Here is a 21,674-nt window from a genome sequence, read left to right as displayed (position 1 = left end):
TCGAAAACGGGTTTTAAACTCTGAGGCCGTGTAAACACACGGGGTGTTAAAATAGTCGTTTCCTAGTGCTTCGTGCGCAGCCGCTCGGTCACGGTTTAAACATTCACGTCGGGTTTCATGTCGTATTGACGAACCCGAGTCTTCTTGCTGTTGCCATCACTCATTACACCCCGTTGCGAAAGCACGAAACATATAATTTTTTTCTTCGCTCGAAGACGAAGAGGAATAAGATGATGATGACATTTTAAAAAAAATAATAGGGAATTTTTATAGACTATAGAGAGGAAAAGAGTAGTTTTGTGTGTTTGTTTCAATAAAATGAGAAGGTATTTATCGATAAAAAAAGGAAATGGAAAAAGTTTTTTTTTATTTAATAGCCAACGGCTATTTTTTAAAAATATTACCGTTAAATTAGGGCCCACATGCACGGTTTGTGTCTTCACCAACGTTAAAGTAGTCGCGGTGGTATGGTCGCGCCCCCTTCACGGAGGAAGGGGGTGGTGTTTCACGGTTCACGGCGCCAAAACCCCTCTCACGGCGCACCCGTGAGGGGGTATTTCTACTGCTCTAAAACAAACATGAGAAAATCTTTATTATTATAATTAGAAAAAATGCACAAATGTTCCCTGTGGTATGACTAACTTATTTGGACTAAGTTTGTAGATATTAAATTACGGAGACCAAATTTGGAAAACGGCCAAACTGCAGGGACAATTTGTGTAATTTCTCTCATAACTGAATTTAATTTACCGGGACCTGTCGAGCTCTTTGACGCTCTTCTCTGAGTTTCTGCTCAGCTGCCTGCAGACAGTGAAATAAGCCTCGTATTTGTTAAAAAAACATCAATGAGAATAAAGCTCGCACGAGAACCATGTATTTGTAAACGAACAGAATGAACACAAATCGGGTCGTGTTTGTGTTCGTTGTTTAACTTTGACCGATCAAACACAAACAATTAGCGAACGAGTTTTTCTTGTTCATGTTCGGTCATTCAGAAAACCAGAGATAAATTTACATTAATACTAGGTGGTGCACGGGAACCCCCCAAGTTTCAAAACTATAGTGTAAAACTATATATAAAATCTGAAGTGCACCCCATTAGGCTGAGGGTAGTGCGGGTTGAGCGGGGGGCGCGGCCGCCTACGTGGCTCGCGAACACCGCTACACCCCTCAGGTGGTTGGGGGCGCGGTTGACCGGCGTGGCTGTGACCGCGAGGGAAAAGTAGCCGTTGGGCTGTTTGGGTTTTCAAAAAAATAGCCAATGGCTATTTTTAACTCCTTTTTTTTAATAAATAACACATAATAAATAACTACCCCATTTTATAACAATAACACACCATTCTCACTACATTTCTCTCTAATAATTTAAGAATCTATCAAGTTACAAACCATGTCGGGTTGGAGCAACATCAACGACACTCAATTTCCCGAGGAATGTAACTACATGGATGACGATTCATTTCAAGAGTTCATTGGGATGTCACAACCCGATTTTTCGGTCTCGGAAACACAATCGGAGCCGGCAAAACGTTCCCACAAAGAGAAGGGGAAGAAAATCGGCGAAGCAGATGGTTCTTCGGCACCTGATAAGCGGAAGTCTACTCCATGGTCTAAAAAAGAGAAGCTTGTGTTGGCGAAAGCTTGGATTGAATTATCCCAAGATCGGAACGCGGGTAAATTATTTCGTGAATTTTATTGTTTAATATATCTTTTAAGTTTTGTGTGTACTTTTTACATTTTTTGTTATTTATTTTGTAGCCGACTTTCAAAAAGCTCGAGTTTTTTGGGTAAAGGTTCGGGAATGTTTTTATGAACAAGAGGGGAGTAGGGCTCGTACCGATAATATGATATCGGGTCGGTAGACCGATACTCGTAAATATGTAGGATTGTTTACCAACATACATAACCGCAATGCTAACCGAATGCGGCCGAGTGGGTCTGATGATCTCGCGGTTTACCGATTCACTTGTGATGAATGGAAACAAGAGGTGTTGCGGAGGTATGGGGTGGTGAAGACGTTTGACGATGGCTACTTGTGGGAGGTTTTAAGAAAGTGCTCGAAATGGATTGAACTATGTGCGGAGGACATGGGCGATGGGGCAAAACGTACAAAAACTAGTGCATCCGGCACATACGTCTCTTAGAGAGGGTCGGAGAATCAAATTGACTTCGACCTAAACTTGTCCGAAGGTCATTTGAAAGACCAAGGTTGTAGCCGCCCTCCAGGTAGGGATCGTGGGAAAAAAACGGTTGTTGATGGCGACTATAAAAAAGAAATTAAGGAATTGTCAAGTGGCCTCCACTCGATTGGTGAAGCTCGACACAAAAAGAAACCGTTTCAAGAGTTTGGCTTTTCTAGCCAAAGACTTTAGCCACCTACCGCCATACGACCAAGCGCTAATGGAGGAAGAAAAAGAACGTATTCGGAAGGAATTGGCAACACAAAAATAAACGCGCTATTTATATGTATTTTTTTATTTTCCTTTTTATTTTATTTTTTATTTTCATTTTTATTTATGTTTTAATAAAGTATTTTAATTTATATTTCTGTATATAACAAAAAAAATAATATATAAAAAAAATCAATCAAGCCCCTGACCAAGCCCCTGATCACCTGGATCACTACACCCTCTGGGTCTTGGTTGAGAGGCTTGATCCCGTGCCACATCAACGCCTACGTGGCGCAAATATATTGGATCACTTGGGGCTCAACCAAGCCTCACTACCCTTAGCCTTATAAAATTGGAGTGCATCACCTAACCAAATTAGAAAAATGATGGAGTGGCTAGGGAATTGGTTGTTAACATGGAGATCTTGAGTTTGATTCCAACCGCTGAACTGTTTTTTTTGTGAGATTACTCAACATTATACTACTGATCTGTTTTTTTTCTTTTATGAGATTAGTCAACTAAATTTATTGTTGAAAACACTTAAAACATAAAGCTCACCAAACCATATTCAAATTTTAAGAACATGTTTTTATTTGTCATAAGTTGGGAAATCGCCTACTGTTTTTTTTTTCAAGATTACTCAACTAAATTGATTGTTGAAAACACTCAAAACACAAAGCTAACCATACCATATTCAAAATTCAAGAACATCTTTTTATTCGCCATAAATTTGGAAATCGCGTGTACCCTAGAAACCAGATGCTTACTCTAATAGTCTATGTATTTATAGTATAGATTGCGATAGCATTGAGATTGACAAAAGGTTGTCAAAGTTTGGAGATGACAAACATACTGTGAGTATGAACTGTGCGAGGAGGTTGGGAGGGCTGGGACAGTTGTGTTGGAGGACCTCATTCTGGAACGTTATGAGGTTCCGAAATGGAGGTTTGGGGCGGGTCAACAGCAGTTGGTTGCTGGTCAGCAACAATACTGTCAATTGGCTGGGGCTCTTCAATATCTCACCTTTACCCGACCCAACATCAGTTATGTCGTGCAACAAATATGTATGCACATGCATGCCCCCTTGAACGGCTCACATGGATGCTTTAAAACGCATCTTGAGGTACATACATGGCACTATCAATCAGGGTTTACATATTTTTAAATCATCAGGAGCAAGCTACTCTCCTATACTGATGCCGATTAGGATGGATCTCCAGACACGCGCCACTCCATTTCTTGATATTGTATGTACTTGTGTGATAATCTTTTGTCTTGGTCCTCTAAAAGCCAAGCTGTCACTTCCGATCAAGTGCCGAGGCGGAATATCGAGGCGTCACCAACGTTGTATCAGAAACTGTTGGCTACGAAACTTATTACTCGAACTATATTGTCTAATGACTCATGAAACCCTCGACTATTGTGACAATATCAGTGTTGTATACCTATCATGTAGCCCGGTCCAACATCAGTGAACGAAGCACATAGAGTTGGACATCCACTTTGTTCGTGACAAAGTCGCCCGAGGCGAAGTCCGTGTCTTTCACGTCCCATCTCGCCATCAAATTGCAGATATCTTATGATAAGACTCCATCTTATCAGTGGGTCAACTCATCTGGGTCCAAAAGGTCTTGGTTACCTTGACCCTGCCAATTGTAACACCCTTGGCAAACACAACATCGTCCCACTATTAGGCTATCCCACATCGGTCGTGGACAAGAGAGATCCCTGGTTCATAAGTAATGTCCTGCCTCTTCAATCACCAACGCGTTTTGGGCTTAGTTGGCTGTGGAGCACATGAAAACTCCACGGTTAAGTGTGCTTAGGTGGAAGTAGTACTAGGATGGGTGACCTCCTGGGAACTCTCCATCTGGGCAACCAAAAACAAATTCGTGAGCTCTTCGTGGGCAGAGCGGACAATATTGGTGGTACGAGAGGCCGGGGTGTTACATGTGGTATCAAAGCCACTCTTGTGTCGTTCGGGATGTTGGGACACGCCTCATCGAGGACGATGAGTCCAAAGGGGGGTTGTTTGTAACACCCTTGGCAAACACAACATCGTCCTACTCTTAGGCTATCCCACATCGGTCGTGGATAAGAGAGATCCCTGGTTCATAAGTAATGTCCTGCCTCTTCAATCACCAACGCGTTTGGGCTTAGTTGGCTGTGGAGCACATGAAAACTCCACGGTTAAGCGTGCTTAGGTGGAAGTAGTACTAGGATGGGTGACCTCCTGGGAACTCTGCATCTGGACAACCAAAAACAAATCCGTGAGCTCTTCGTGGGCAGAGCGGACAATATTGGTGGTACGAGAGGCCGGGGTGTTACACCAATCAGGAGCAAAGGTTTAGGGATGAATTAGTGGGAGGTTGACTGTTGACTATTGACTGTCAAAGGCTGAATGCTAGGAGGCATTAATTACCTAGATTATGTTTTAAGCATCCATTTCTGTTTTAGTTTTCTAGGTCTTGTTTATTTTTATCATCAAGTTCGTCTTGTAAATGAAGACTTACCACCTCGAACTGGTTAAATCGGAGACTAGCCCCTCTCGAATCCGGCCAACTATCTTTATATTTCAATAAAATAAATATTTCAATTTTTGGGTTCTTGCATCTTCACTAAAGGCTTACCATCATTTTTGTTTGACGAGTTCAAGCAAAGTCTCAACATCCGCCAGTTTTGACTGCGGGGGTGTAATAGCCTATGTATTTATTATATAGATTATTATTCATTAAAATTATTGAATTATTACCATATGGAATTGTTACGCTCATTTATTACGATATTGAATTCACACTCAAAATTAATAAACTACTTTTTGGTTATACTGTAATAGATATGAAAATAATGCCCAATGTAACATTCATCAATTTTCTTACCCGAAAACCTGACTTGTTAAAATCTTTTTGTATCATTTTATTTATTAATCACACCTTCGTTACTTATATAATAAGGATGATGAATAGTTATTATTATTATTACCTTTAATTTTTTTATTTTTTATTTGGTCATTATATGTTTAGTTTGTTACTCGAGTAATTATTGTTTTAAACAATTTTATAAACTATCAAAAATATGCATAATTTACCCTTTATCCAAGCTTAGTCTTAACTTGGCTAATTATCTAACTTCAGGGGTTGAAGTGTAAATTCTATTTTTGAAAAAAAAATTCTTTTTCTTCTTTCCTTTCTCCTTCCCGCTGTCCACGAGACCCCACCTTGATCTCTTGATCCATAATACACGTCGGGAATCAAGGAATGATCATCTCTACACGTCAACCTACATAATACACATTCAATAACTGTTTTATTCGTGTTTTAGACAACTAGATGACAACTAAAATCAAGCTAACGAACCCGCGAATTCAAGGACATATAAACTCTATAAATACACGATTAGTATGCAATTAAACTTCACCACACCATCTCTACAACACTACGACATTAAACCCTAAACCAATGTTAGCTATGAAGCTGACTAGACCCTTAACGATATCGAGCTAGAACCGTGAACCCTAAACCGCCATTCACCCTCAATACGTTGCCATTCTAGGTAATTGAAACTTTCATTATGTTCATTTTATCCAATAACATTACCCCAAAAACAATTTTAATCAACGAAAACCAGTTAACCCGATTTGAAATTCTAAGGTTTAGTTGGGGGAAGAACAAGAACAAGTATTTGCTTTTAAATTTCCAATTCCACCTTTTACTCAACTCAGTCGTTGGCTCAGGTGTAACATTTGTCATTTTTCGATTTAACTTGCAGTTCACTCGCTTAAGACACACAAGTGTGTTTCGGGCCACCGAATCTCATTTTCTTCAAAAACTATATTATAAACAAATTTTAACTTGTTTTATTAAAATACTTGGTATGTCGGATCCAACATGATCTTATAACAAGGTTGGACCGACAAAAACCAAACACTCGCTTGACGGACGTCAAGGTTCTTCTTAATTGAACTACACACTTGGTTAAGTTTCTTTGATTTCATTGAGTTATCTTATAACATTTAATACTTTGGAATATCGGCTTTGAGCTTGACCAATTATCAAGACTTGAACCGACAAATCCAAACACTCGTAAAATCTCGTTAAGGTATCTATTTAACTTTGCAGTATTGCAATGATTCCCAAATATTCACTTAACAAATGTTAAGTAAAAACTAATGAATAGAATACCGAGACCCGATTTCGAGTAAACTTACTTTCTAAAACCATTACTTTAACTCTTATGTATTAACACTTTAACTCTCAAACTTTAATTATTTATTTTACTTGTCAAGTTATTTTACTTTAATATTTTAAAACCATCTACTAACTCAAGACCCTTTTTAATCTAGGTCTCGCTCGTTGAACTTACCCTTCCCCGTTTTATCCCAAACTATCCTTCAAGTTACTTATTTCACGTGAGTATATTTCATCCCCCGTTTTCCTTTTTATACTTTGGGGGTAACATGCATACTTATTCAAAACAAGAATGATTTATAATACTCGATTCTCAAACCACAAACGTTAGGTGTATGATACTAGAATACTTGCTCTATTGTGTGTTATATGATTCATATGCTTTACGTGCACGAGTGTTTATTTTTATGTTGTTGTTGAGCCTCAATAAGTATGATCATACGCTCCCCTAACTACTTAGCCTTGTGCTAGTAGACTAGGGCCTCATTATCCGAGTATGTCGGTTGTTACCGATTAGAAAGGAACCTCATTTACTTATGATTTATATACCGCAATTGTTGCTTTTATTTATAGTTTCATATACGATTTGTGGATTTTGCCTCATATTATATATACTCAAAACTATGAAATTGCTCAGCAACATACGTGTTGACAAATATAATTTTATGCATTGTTACAAGTTTGATTGTTACTTGATTTGGAGTATGAAGACGCCATTCTATTTGATATCGCTAGGTTATTAGAAAAATGAATAATATTAATTTCTTCTATTTGGTGTTTATTTGTATGAAAGAGATGTGCTACTTTTGGGATTGTATGAAATTAATGAGTTGTTTAAATATTGTCACTTTAATAATGTCTTGTGTTCATGGGCAATCCATTGCACCCCGGCATGTTCCGACGCCTTTGGTCGGGGTGAGACAGATTGGTATCAGAGCCAAGACTACAGGATATGCGGTTAGACGTAACGGCCTAGTATAGTTTTGCTTTAGGGTCCTTATACGTGTTGCTTATACGTGTTACCCTACTTGATTGTTCATTACACTTATATATTGATTTGCTTATTTATTTCATTTAATCTCCAAAATATACACATGCACACACTCTCATAGTATTCCAAGGCATCCTTACCTTACCGCAAAAAGTAGATTTTTATGTTGTTTTTTATGGATCACAAACTTAATTTGGATCCCGTTATTTAAGATCCCTTAAAGGTTGAATTTATATCGGGTTTGTAGCCATCATAGAGGGTGAAACACTATGAAACGATCATTTGACAAAAATATTCCAAGAATCGAAGGTGATTTACTTACCTGGGATGGTTGAATTGTAGTGATAGTTTTCTAGGCCAATAAACCGTGTTATACATGTCAATACTTTAAGTTGTTGAATGCAAGCGTTCCGGTTGCCTCCTTATACTTTTGTTGGGAGCATAAGAGCCACGGTGATACATGGACTAATGTTTTCAACAACCAGATTACCTCATCATTTACTTTTTATTGTTATTTATTATGATATTTGGGACAAAACGTGTAAAACACGGTGATTTCGTGCACATGTTCAATTCCCCACTTTACCACAATATTTTTTTTAGATTTAATATTGGGACAAGTCATGGTGGTTCATGCAAGTTTTCCAGCTTTTAAATCCTAACACATTATTTCAAACTTCAAAGATTTAAACTATTTAACACTTCATTTACTTACTTGATTTACTAACAAAAGCAATTTTTTTAACATCCTCTTTCTCACAACTCTAGGACTCACAATCATTAAAACCCCGTATTTACTCATTTCCCTCATACTTATATCAATTATCTCAAACTTATATCATTTCTCTTTTATTATTTTAGAATGCCTCCACTTCGTCGCCAAACTCGCAAGCAGAGCTCCGGTCGTCGGATGGCCGCTATGGTTGCTAAAGAAATCGTCGCTGTGATTCCCGGACTTATAACTAAAATCCAAGCCACCTAACCCACCGTTACTCAAACCACACCTAACCCCGCACCTTTCTCCTTGAAAAATTTCACCGGTGCTAACCCATCTCAGTTTCATGGCAAGAACTGTGCCACTACCTTATTGCAATGGTTTGAAAAGATGGAAAGCATTTTCACTCTTTGTGAATGCCCTGAACCCAAGAAAACCACATACGCCTCAAGCATGTTCGAGGGAACCGCATGCACTTGGTGAATGGCGAAATGTTCGCCAATGGTGCGGAAGTAGCTATGGCCTACTCATGGACCAAGCTCAAGGAAGTCATGATGAAGACATTTTTCCCAAAACATGAACTCCAAAAACTCAAATCCGAATTTTGGAAACTTAAGCAAGAGAGTGGTGACAACTCCACGTACTTCGACCACTTTCATGAGCTTAGTCTCTTGGTTCCTCGCTTGGTCACCCCCCTCGAATGGGCGATTGACAAGTATGTCGGTGGTTTGCCTATGCAAATCCGTGACTCGGTGATGAGTAGTAAACCGCAAACCCTCCATGATGCAATTACCTTAGTCGGTGCTCTTTCTGAAAATCATGTCCAAGTCGGTACCCTCACCATCAAAGGCTCCAAGAAACCCAATGACAAGAGTATACCCAAAACCATCAACCCTCACCAAAGTTGACCCGCAACCTCAATCTATAAACTACTACAGCCCACCACACCAAGAAGAAAGGCAAACCCGATTACTGAAACTATGACGTCACCCACCCATCACAACCTCAATCTCAATCCCAAGCACTCCAAAATCGAAAATTGTATTCCGGCCCACATCCCTTGTGTAACACTTGCCAACGCCATCACCCCTCCTACTCCGCGTGCCGCCATTGCACAAAGTGTAACCGCTATGGTCGCCTTAGTAACGTATGTCGGGAAACCTCTCATGGACAACCCGCTCCACCAAGATTTGCTCCAACTAACCAAAACCAACCCGCACAGTTTGCTCAAAATCTTCCTTCTCAACCTTGGGCTTGTTTCAATTGTGGAGACCCAAATCATTTCCGCAATGCTTGTCCTCGACTTGCTTTTGTTAACCAAACCTAAATCGTACCCACACCATACTATCAAACCCAAGCCTACCAAGTTCAAACCTATTAACCTCAAATCCGTCAACTCTTGGCTCCTCCGGCTCAACCGCTCCAAGCCATGCAAGCCCTTCCTCCTCTGCCACACCCGCAAGCAATGTAAGCTATCCCTCATCCTCCAGCTCAACTAGTCAACCACGGCAACCAAGGGCGTGCTTTTATGATGAACGCCAACCAAGCTTAAGTTGCCAACGATGTGGTGAACGATACATTTTTAGTAAATGAGCATTTAGCTTCAGTTTTATTTGATACCAGAGCTGATAGGAGTATTGTTTCTTTTAAGTTTGAATCTTTATTTGCCGTACCCCGTACTAAACTTTCTCGCCCTTTTTCTATCGAAGTCGCCAATGGTAGTTCCATAACCATCGTGTCGGTCATTCGTGATTGTATCCTCACTCTTTGCAAGCACGAATTCTCAATCGACCTCATCCCGATGCAAATGGGAAGCTTCGACATCATAGTAGGTATGGATTGGTTAGCTTTGCACCATGCCAAAGTCGTTTTTTATGACAAATTCATTCGAATCTCGCTCGTCAATGGCAAAATCCTCAAAGTATTTGGCAAAACGATTCCCAAGAAACACAAACTCATGTCATGCTCTCGATCTCTTAAGTACTTCTGCCAAAAGTATGTTCCATTCCTAGCCCAACCGGTGGTGAAAGATCCCAAAGAAAAGAAAAATCAAGACATGTCCGTTGTTTGTGAATTTCTCGGCGTTTTTCCTGAAGACGTATCTGGTATCTTACCCGTTCGTCCTGTTGAATTTAGAATCGACCCTGTGCCCGGCGCAACTCCCGTACCCAAGGCTCCCTACCGTTTAGCTCATTCGGAATTGCAAGATTTATCGAACCAACTTCAAGAACTCTCCGATAAGTGCTTTATCCGTCCAAGATCTTCCCATTGGGCGCTTCCGTCCTCTTTGTGAAAATGAAAGATGGCTCGTTTTGTATGTGTATCGATTACCGTAAACTCAATAAACTCACCATCAAAAATCATTACCCTTTTCCTCGAATAGACGACCTCTACGATCAACTCCAAGACGCAACTTGTTTTTCCAAAACTGATCTTCGATCGGATTATCATCAGTTGCGTGTTCATAAAGACGACATTCCTAAAACCGCTTTTCGTACTCGGTATGGACATTACGAGTTCTTGGTTATGCCTTTCAGATTAACCAATGCACCCGCGGTATTCATGGGCCTCATGAACCGCGTTTGCAAACCATTTTTGGACAAATTCGTAATTGTTTTTATCGATGACATCCTTATCTTCTCCAATACCCATGCCGAACATGAGCATCATTTACGTTCCTTTCTCGACCTCCTAAGAAAAGAACAACTTTATGCAAGTTCTCAAAATGTGAATTTTGGTTAAAAGAGGTTCAATTTTTGGGTCACATCATCAACGATAAAGGTATTCATGTTGATCCTGCCAAAATCGAGACCGTAAAAGATTGGAAAACTCCATCCACACCCACGGAAGTCCGATCCTTCCTTGGTTTGGCCGGGTATTATCGACGATTCATTCTAAACTTCTCCAAAATCGCGTTACCCCTCACCACACTAACTTATAAAGAAAAACCTTATGAATGGGGACCGAAACAAGAAGAAGCTTTACAAACTCTAAAGCATATGCTTTGCAATGCTTTTGGTTTAACCCTTCCTGGGGAAACAACGACTTTGTGGTATTTTGCGATGCATCCAACCAAGGTCTCGGTTGCGTTCTCATGCAACGAGGTCAATTTATCGCATATGCCTCAAGGCAATTTAAGGCTCACGAAAAGAATTACACGACTCATGATCTCGAACTTGGTGCCGTCATAAAAGTCTTCAACACATTTTTGAAAAAAACTATCTCAACATGAGACAACGTCGATGGGCCGAATTACTTAGTGATTACGATTGCGAAATTCGCTACCACCCCGGTAAAGCGAATGTTGTAGCCGATGCCCTTAGTCGTAAAGTTAATGTCAAAACCGTTCTGCTTCATAGCATCATCATCCAAACCGATCTCCAAGACCACATCTATCGAGCCCAATGCACCTCCATTGATAAAGGCAATATGTATTATGAAATGTCATGTGGAGCCGAACTTTAACTCGAAACCAAACCCGATGGCTTGCTCAAATTTCTCAATCGTTTGTTGGTTCCCGATCGCGATGAACTTTGTACTTTCATTCTCGACGAAGCTCATATGTCGCGATATTCCGTGCATCCCAGCGCGGATAAGATGTACTTAGATCTATTTATTGGTGGCCAGGTATGAAAAAGGGCGTAGCACTTTATGTCTCAAAATGTCTTACATGCTCAAAGGTTAAAGTAGAACATCAAAAACCTTTTGGTTTACTTGAGCAACCTCCTATTCCCGTTTGGAAATGGGAAGACATTGCTATGGACTTTATCACCAAATTACCCCCCCCCCCCACTCAAAAGCAAAATGATAGTATTTGGGTAGTCGTTGATCGATTAACTAAATCGGCTCACTTCATCCTGATCTGAGAGAAGTACTCTGTCGAACAAGTCGCAAAAATCTATGTTCGTGAAATTGTATGCCGCCATGGTATTCTGTTAACCATTTTTTCCGATCGTGATGCTCGTTTCACTTCCCGTTTTTGGAAATCGCTTCAAGAAGCTTTGGGCACTCGCCTTGATCTTAGCACCGCTTATCATCCTCAAACCGATGGTCAATTTGAGCGTACAATCCAAACCCTTGAGAATATGATTCGATCTTGTGTTCTTGATTTTTGTGGAAATTGGGATTCTCATCTCCCGCTTATCGAATTCTCGTACAACAATAGTTATCATTCTAGCATTAATATGGCTCCTTTCCAAGCCCTTTATGGTCGTAAGTGTCATTCCCCGATTTGTTGGAACGAGATTGGTGAAGCCCAAATCACCGGACCCGAGATGGTCCAAGACACTACAGATCGTATCGATCAAATTCGCAAAAATCTCCTCGCTGCTAGAAGTCGCCAAAAGAGCTATGCCGACAAACGGAGAAAACCCCTCGACTTCAATGTTGGTGAATTTTTCCTTATCAAAGTATCCCCTTGGAAGGAGGTAGTCCTTTTTGGATAGAAAGTAAAACTAGCACCCCGTTTCGTAGGCCCATTCAAAATCCTTAAAAGGATTTGAAAAGAGGCTTATAAGCTCGAGTTACCGCAAGAACTTACCGGTGTTCATCCAACCTTTCATGTCTCAAACTCAAAAATTTCTTAGCCGAAGGTAATCTCCATATACCTATCGACGAAGTACGTATCGATGAAACCTTGCAAATGATAGAAAAATCCGTTGAAATCATGGACCGCAATGAGAAACAAACCAAACGTAGCCGCATCCGTTTAGTTAGAGTCCGATGTGAACCACGGCGTGGCGCTGAATTTACTTGGGAACAAGAAGACGAGATGAAGGAAAAGTACCGGCATTAGTTTATTACGGATTCATCTTAATTTCGGGATGAAATTTCCTAAAGTAGTGAAGACTAACAATTGTCATATTTCGGTGTAACTTGCATTTGTATTTGTATCAAAAACCTGAACAGTTTTGATCTTTCGGATTCCCCGTTTTTAATAAAATGTTGGATTTTATGTTCGTTTATGTTTCACAAATGTCGGGTCAACAAAACATCCTTTTCGGTACGTTAAAACACCTCTTTATGATGAAAATCGCCTTAAAACAAACTTTAGGGACTATTATTGTCAATTATCAAAAGCTTGTTTGACCATTTTAACCAATCACATGCAATTTTATTCCATAAGAATAAACCATACTTCTACCACTACAAAAGCAATGTCACATGCACCATTTTGGTTGCTCTTTCTTCTCCAAATTCTCTCTCAATTTAAGATCTAAGTATCCATTATTCAAGTTCTTATAGTTTGACTCTTCAAGGTTAAACTAATACTAATCCTTGTTTTCTAACTAATTCTTGCTACTTAAAGCTTGATGTTGCAACATATATATAATATACACCCCTTGTTTCATTTGACTTTCACTTCTCCTGTCACGTCGGTTGAAGTAACGTGCTACAAGGAAAGGCTACATGGAGGACTATTATAGTCCTTGATAAATACTTTAAGTTATGCTTTTATGCTTATTAATATTGTTTAGTCATTACTTACTTTTAGTTTCCAAATCACCTTTTTAATAGTTCAATGGTATTGGGTATGTGGCCACCATTTTCGGTTTCATCCCGAGTCAAGATCCGAACCAAAACCGAACTTTTGTTTAATACTTTATTGTTAACATATTGTATGAAAGATTTGAGTATTATTATTTTTAAGTTTATTTTAATGAGTTCTATGGTATTAGATATGTGGCGACCATCCTCGGTTTTATTCCGAGTCAAGGACCGAACCGAAACCGAAATCATGTTTAAACACTTTATTTTAACATGTTGTATGTAAACTTGAGTATCATCATTTCTAAATTATTTTAATAAAGTTCCATGGTATTGAATATGTGGCAACCATCCTCGGTTTTATTCCGAGTCAAGGACCGAACCAAGACCGAACTAAACCGAGTTCACTCGCTTAAGACACACAAGTGTGTTTCGGGCCACCGAATCTCATTTTCTTCAAAAACTATATTATAAACAAATTTTAACTTGTTTTCTTAAAATACTTGGTATGTCGGATCCAACATGATCTTATAACAAGGTTGGACCGACAAAAACCAAACACTCGCTTGACGGACGTCAAGGTTCTTCTTAATAGAACTACACACTTGGTTAAGTTTCTTTGATTTCATTGAGTTACCTCATAACATTTAATACTTTGGAATATCGGCTTTGAGCTTGACCAATTATCAAGACTTGAACCGACAAATCCAAACACTCATAAAATCTCGATAAGGTATCTATTTAACTTTACAGTATTGCAATGATTCCCAAATATTTACTTAACAAATGTTAAGTAAAAATTAATGAATAGAATATCGAGACCCGATTTCGAGTAAACTTACTTTCTAAAACCATTACTTTAACTCTTATGTATTAACACTTTAACTCTCAAACTTTAATTATTTATTTTACTTGTCAAGTTATTTTACTTTAATATTTTAAAACCATCTAGTAACTCAAGACCCTTTTTAATCTAGGTCTTGCTCGTTGAACTTACCCTACCCCGTTTTATCCCAAACTATCCTTTAAGTTACTTATTTCATGTGAGTACATTTCATCCCCCGTTTTCCTTTTTATACTTTGGGGGTAACATGCATACTTATTCAAAACAAGAATGATTTATAATACTCGATTCTCAAACCACAAACGTTAGGGTGTATGATACTAGAATACTTGCTCTATTGTGTGTTATATGCTTCATATGCTTTACGTGCACGAGTGTTTATTTTTATGTTGTTGTTGAGCCTCAAAAAGTATGATCATATGCTCCCCTAACTACTTAGCCTTGTGCTAGTAGACTAGGGCCTCATTATCCGAGTATGTCAGTTGTTACCGATTAGAAAGGAACCTCATTTACTTATGATTTATATACCGCAATTGTTGCTTTTATTTATAGTTTCATATTGTAACATCCTAAAATTTTTATAATGTTAAATAAAAGAAAGTTATGTTTAGTGATTTCACGTTTTAGTTATTTAATGTCGAGTAAGGAACGGGTCATGGGCTTAGATTACGTAAGATGGGTTAAATGAGAATGGGCCTTGGGTCCGTGGGCTTATAAATACCCATCCCAAGCCCAAGATATCATTTTATTTCCATCTTTCTCTTTTACACACTCAAAGCACACACATAACCGACCGAGATCCGATGTCGAGACCCGAGATTTTGCTGGTAGATCTGAGTTGGAAAGGTAAGAACTAATCCCGCAAAGCTAATATTACTGAAAATGGTTAGGATTTGACGGGTTAATCGGACCCGAAACACAACTACCCAAATCGGACCCCTAAAACGTCGATTTTAGGCCGATTTGATGGTTGGGATTTGTAGGCGCCGATCATACGATTCCGTGGGTACCAAAATCGAGTTATTTGGCTAAGAAACGAAGGAGTTATGGGCAAACAGATCTGCAGCGCGACAACTTCGCCTTCATCTGGGCAACTTCGCCTTCAAGCGATGAACTTCGCCTGCAAGCTAAGTTCGCCTGATGAACTTCGCCTGCAAGCCAAGTTCGCCTGATGATAAGTTCGCCTGAAGCCAAGTTCGCCTGATGGCAACTTCGCTGAAATGGTAACTTCGCCTAAATGGTAACTTCGCCTAAAAGCCAAGTTCGCCTGAGGTTTAACTTCGCCTAAAAGCCATGTTCGCCTAAGGTTTAACTTCGCCTAAAAGCCAAGTTCGCCTAAGGTTTAACTTCGCCTGAAGCCAAGTTCGCCTAAGGTTTAACTTCGCCTGAAGCCAAGTTCGCCTAAGGTTTAACTTCGCCTAAAGTGAAGTTCGCTTAGAAAATAAATTAAAAACCTAATGGAAAATGTGTTAAGGCAGTTATCGAAAATAAAATTTTTCCAAGCTGACCTGGCAGCTTAACCCCAGCCAGGGGCTCTGCCCCTTGGACCCCGCTAGGGGCTGCCGCCCCTAGAACCCCGCTGCCAGGGGCGCTGCCCCCGGACCCCCGTTCGTTGTGGGTCATATATAGATAGAAATACAAAACGAGTAGTAGTAGTTAATTGATATGTGTAAATATTATACAGTTAGCCGAGCCCAGTTAAAGAAAGGAATTACGATCAACGGCGAGCGTAACAGGATCCAGGTGAGTTTCTAGCCCCATTCCTTGTTATGTTTTCGGGGCTGTGTGCATACTTGATGTGTTGTTAATACATTTATCCTAAGTGATAAGTGTATGCCATATGTGATATATGTGATATGTATGAATGATTGCTTGATGGTACGTGAACGATCTTCGGATATTGCACGTACTGTCAGGTTGTAACGTTATAAATATGGTAAGTATGATATGTATGAACGATTGCTTGATGGTACGTGAACGATCTTCGGATATTGCACGTACTGTCAGGTTGTAACGTTATAAATATGGTAAGTATGATATGTATGAACGATTGCTTGATGGTACGTGAACGATCTTCGGATATTGCACGTACTGTCAGGTTGTAACGTTATAAATATGGCAAGTATGATATGTATGTTTATGTGTATGAACGTAATAAAGTTAATAAAGGAAGGAAATGACGGTTGTATGGTTGTATGGTTACGAAAAGGGTACCGAGCCCTAATAATACTCGAGGTATTATGTATGGTTGTATGGTAACGAAGAGGGAACTGAACCCTACTAATATTCGAAAGCAAGGGACCAGACCCTTATAATATCTGTGATGTTAGGGACCAGACCCTTATAATATCTGTGATGTTAGGGACCAGACCCTTACAATATCTGTGAGGATAGGGACCAGACCCTTATAATATCTGTGATGTTAGGGACCAGACCCTAATAATATCTGTGATGTTAGGGACCAGACCCTTATAATATCTGTGATGTTAGGGACCAGACCCTTATAATATCTGTGATGTTAGGGACCAGACCCTTATAATATCTGTGAGGTTATAGGGCGAAAGGCTCTTTAAAACGTATGATTATGAATGTAAAGAAAGTATGTAAGTAAGAAAGAAAGTATGTAAGTAAGAATGAAGGTATGAGTACTTATGTGTGTATGAAAGAAAGTTATGAGGTTAAGTACGTATGTATGTAATAAGGTATTGTATGGTATTGTATGATTAACTAGAACTCACTCAGCGTAGCTGACTTTTAGTATGCACGCAGGTGAGTAGGTTGAGACAGCTGGCTTGAGTGGAGGACACATGGCAGAAGACTAAAGCCTGGCATCTGAAGATCTGATATGTTTTATAAGTTATGTTTTGATTTTGAAAGACAAGAGGAATGTTTTAAGACATGATTATGAATTGATATGTAATGTTTTATGAAAGTTTTATATTCCGCATAAAGTTTTTAATTAACTCTGATATTTAGAACTGTGTTTATGAGTAAATCCAACATGAAAGTAGGGTTACCGGTAACGGGGCCTTACACATATACGATTTGTGGATTTTTTGCCTCATATTATATATACTCAAAACTATGAAATTGCTCAGCAACATACATGTTGACAAATATAATTTTATGCATTGTTACATGTTTGATTATTACTTGATTTGGTGTTTGAAGACGCCATTCTATTTGATACCACTAGGTTATTAGAAGAATGAACAATATTTATTTCTTGTATTTGGTGTTTATTTGTATGAACGAGATGTGCTACTTTTGTGATTGAATGAAATTAATAAGTTGTTTAAATATTGTCACTTTAATAGTGTCTTGTGTTCATGGGCAATCCGTTGCACCCCGACATGTTCCGCTGCCTTTGGTCGGGGTGGGACATCAGATGGCTAGCACATGTCTGTTACAACTGTTGGACCGGCCTGGACGTGTGTTAAAGCCCTTCAAGGTCTGGTATTTGAGATTTTATTTTTATGTTAAATACTTATATCCAATTTTTGATATTACTACTTTTATATAGCATTAAATATGCATTTTTTTATGAACCGGCCTATAAACCAAACTTTATTCGTTGATCCATTATTTTTAGATAATAGTAGATTGAGACAACGCTGGTAAGGATTCCTAAGGCTATGTGTAGTGGAGGGGCTACAAAATGGGGTGATTTGTGCCGTGTGACGCCCAGTCAATAAATGGTGAGTTTTTGTTTTAGGGGTGTAATGGTGTTGTAGCCCGATGTATATACATGTATATATATCACACACACATATAATAATAATAATAATAATAATAATAATAATAATAATAATAATATAACAAACATGCATATGGGCAACAAGAACCTCTCGCCCATACACATTTCGCCCCACATTTCGCCCTTATGTAACGGTGTTATAGCCCCAAAACCTCCATTTTGTCGCCCCACCACACTCACCCTTAAAACCAAGAAATATAGGTCTGCCTGAGTGCCTGCCATCCACTATTTTCGTTTAACTTTCTCGTTGTTATATATATAGCAAAGTTATAATAAGAATTAGATTTTTCCTAAGAAGTGTAGAAAGTGTGTTTTCACCATTAGATCTAATAAAATACACTGGAACTAAAATAAAACACACCGCACAATAAACATACTTTCTATATCCACCATCAGATTAACATATCTAACGTACCAGATTACTTCTTACACTTCCTAGACACACTCCAATTATTATTTTAACTCCACCCAATATATATATATATATATATATATATATATATATATATATATATATATATATATATATATATTAGATATAAGAGAGGTAAAATTAGAATGTTGAAAAATAAGAGTTGTATAAGTGTTTTTGCATGTGATACCATCCCATGTTGCATAGGAAATGTTGACCTCATAATCAGATACTGAAAATTTGAACCGAGAGCTATTTCCATCGCTTTCTTGCTCTCAAAAACCATGGTCACTCTCCATTTTCCTTTGCTACTTACTTCTTGCAATTCATATCAGCTAAGTTTGAAATCTCATAACTAAAATCCCACAGAAACTTCTAAAAACTTGATTTTAGGTTGAGCTCCTAGATCTCGCTCACGACTCTTTCATCCTAAATCGCAAAATTCGTCAATTCTTGAAGAATTTTTTGATCTGAAATCGGTTTTAGGTGGTACAATCAAACGAACAAGAGGCTGAGAGGTCTCACTTTTCTAATAACTGAAACAAGGATGAAAGGATTGGAGATTCAAGGGTAAGTTTTTTAGTTTTGTTTTGCTTGTCAGCTCTCTTGAAACCCGAATCCTGATTTTTAGTTAGGGTTTTTTAATAATCTCAAAAACTACTCTAAGCCTATTCAGGTATGGATCTGTAACATATTCAATTAAATGTTATTACTCTTTATTTATGTTAGTTTTGGGAACTAATATTGTGTCCGATAATGATTGTTACAGGAGATTCAGAAATGGAATACACCACTAGAATCTCACATTCGAGTCTGCATAAATGTTGTTAAAATTCGTATATTTACAAACCAATACATGTTTCTAGAACGGTTTAACATAATCTGCAATTTATCATGTATCCAGCTTACAAACCAATACGTGTTTCAAAACTGCTCACATGCTTAAACTCTATAGAACGTTAGGCAAATAATGATGGTTGAAACTCCATCTCACATGATTAAACTCAGGTACTAATGATTGGTAGGAATAACGGCTTATCACGAAATCAAAACACCATTAAAAACTAATATTTGTATTTTCTTTTAAATTATTTATTGTTTATATTGAAATAATCTCTAAATATATGTATATGTAATAAATAATATCTATCTTTTCTTTAAAGGCGTTATTTATCGTATTTAATGCTCAATATTTGGATAATATATTACAATAATCCGATATAAATACCAGATATGGTATAACACATGTTACAAATACCAAATAATATTAATCAATATTTAGAGTTGAAAATGGAGAAAAACCTCGTATGTTTTATCTTTCTTTGCCTGGTATTTTCACATCTAATGGTTGTTATTTCAAGACCCGAAGAAGAATGCAAGAGATTGCACGGTAATACTTTGTTGAAAACTAGTTTCTTTAATTATAATATCATATATAGTATATTTTACTAAGTAATTCAGGAATCACTTTATTTATTTAAGTTTCCTATTATTTTTTTGTTTGAACAAATAGGTGATAAGTCTTGTGGTTATTCTCTTGACCATGCCACTCTCTTGTGTTCTAGATGCGTGTGTTAACGATTGCTTTAATCTGGTGCCGAATGAACAAAAACCGATAGATTCTTTTTGTCGTGGTAGCGTTTGCATTTGTTGTGCCTTTGGACCGGGATGTCCCAATATTTAAGTACTTCATAATAAAATATCTTAATTCTGTTACTGTAATTAAAACATCGTTTCTAATGTGAAATTAAATCAAAACGTGACTCGTCTGTTAGTTATCATCGACGCTCCATCTCCAATAACAGCTTACATTAGTAACTAAGATGGATCCTAAGAAAAAAAATTTGCAAAAATAGAATGAATGGTGTTTCTAAGTTACTTGCTTTCTTTTGAGTTCTCATCAACCCATTCGGTGCATTTAGTCCCTAACCATGACTTGATTCCATCCTTAATGCTTTTATAAGCCCTTCAACTTGTCCATTGGCTTGTGGATGAGCCACCGATGTGAGCACTTGGTTTATTTGAAGTTCTTTCAACCATGCTTGCAATCCACCATCCGCAGATTGAGTTCCATTATCACTGACTATTGTTTGCGGGAGGCCGAAGCCACAAATAATAAACTTCCATATAAACTTTTTCACACTTGCAACGGTAATAGAGGCAACTTGTTTTTCTTCAACCCATTTAGTAAAATAATCGATTGCCACTATTAAAAATTTGACGCGTCCTGGAGCTTCTGGGAATGGTCTCATGATATCAATTGCTCATTTCTGGAATGGGCAAGCGGATGATACGGGCACCAACTCAGTTTTTGGCTGCAAAGTGTTTGGTGCATGTCGCTGGCATGAATCACACTGTCTAATTTCATTAACCGAATCAACATGCATTCCCGGCCAATAATATCCAGCGTTCATTAACTTGGCCACTACCATCCTAGGGCCCGCATGCAAACTGCATATTCCTTCATGAATTTCTCTTATTAAATAGTTGGTGTCTTCCGCATCAACACATCTAAGAAGTGGGCCTAAGAACGGTCGGCGGTAAAGCACTTTGTTTTGCAACTGATAATTCAATGCCTTCTGTCTAATTTTATGGGCTGCTAACTTTCCTTCTAGAAGAGTTCCGGACGATAAATATGCGAAAATCGGAGCCATCCAAGATTTAACTCCTGTCTGTATGACCAACACCTAGTGCTGCGGAACTGATGGTCGATCAAGAACTTCAATACGCACATCTATAGCCAAATGTTCGAAATTCGTTGATGCCAACTTGCTTAAAGCATCTGCGGGTTTGTTTTCACTCCTTTTGATATGAATTATCTTGCACGATGAAAATTGAAGTATGAGTTCTTCTGCTTGAGACAAATATGAAGCCGTCACCTCATTTTTGGC

General features: G+C 38.4%; 1 protein-coding gene across 1 annotated transcript; it reads right to left on the bottom strand.

Moving 5' to 3' along the window:
- Positions 1–21,047: 21,047 nt before the first annotated feature.
- Positions 21,048–21,437, bottom strand: LOC143563944 (uncharacterized). The gene has a single exon (XM_077051360.1). The coding sequence runs from the start codon at positions 21,435–21,437 to the stop codon at positions 21,048–21,050; it is 390 nt and encodes a 129-aa protein (XP_076907475.1).
- Between the last annotated feature and the right edge of the window lie 237 nt (positions 21,438–21,674).

The sequence above is a fragment of the Bidens hawaiensis genome, unplaced genomic scaffold, assembly GCF_021521415.1.
Source record: "Bidens hawaiensis isolate Kalapana, Puna unplaced genomic scaffold, B.hawaiensis_p1.1 tig00021672_1, whole genome shotgun sequence".
Classification (NCBI taxonomy): domain Eukaryota; kingdom Viridiplantae; phylum Streptophyta; class Magnoliopsida; order Asterales; family Asteraceae; genus Bidens; species Bidens hawaiensis.
The sequence above is the reverse complement of the archived record's forward strand: the minus strand, read 5'-3'. Positions and strand labels throughout refer to the sequence as shown.

Excerpts from the sequence above, each read along its gene's own strand:
- LOC143563944 (XM_077051360.1), bottom strand. The coding sequence starts at position 21,437 with ATGGCTCCGATTTTCGCATATTTATCGTCCGGAACTCTTCTAGAAGGA.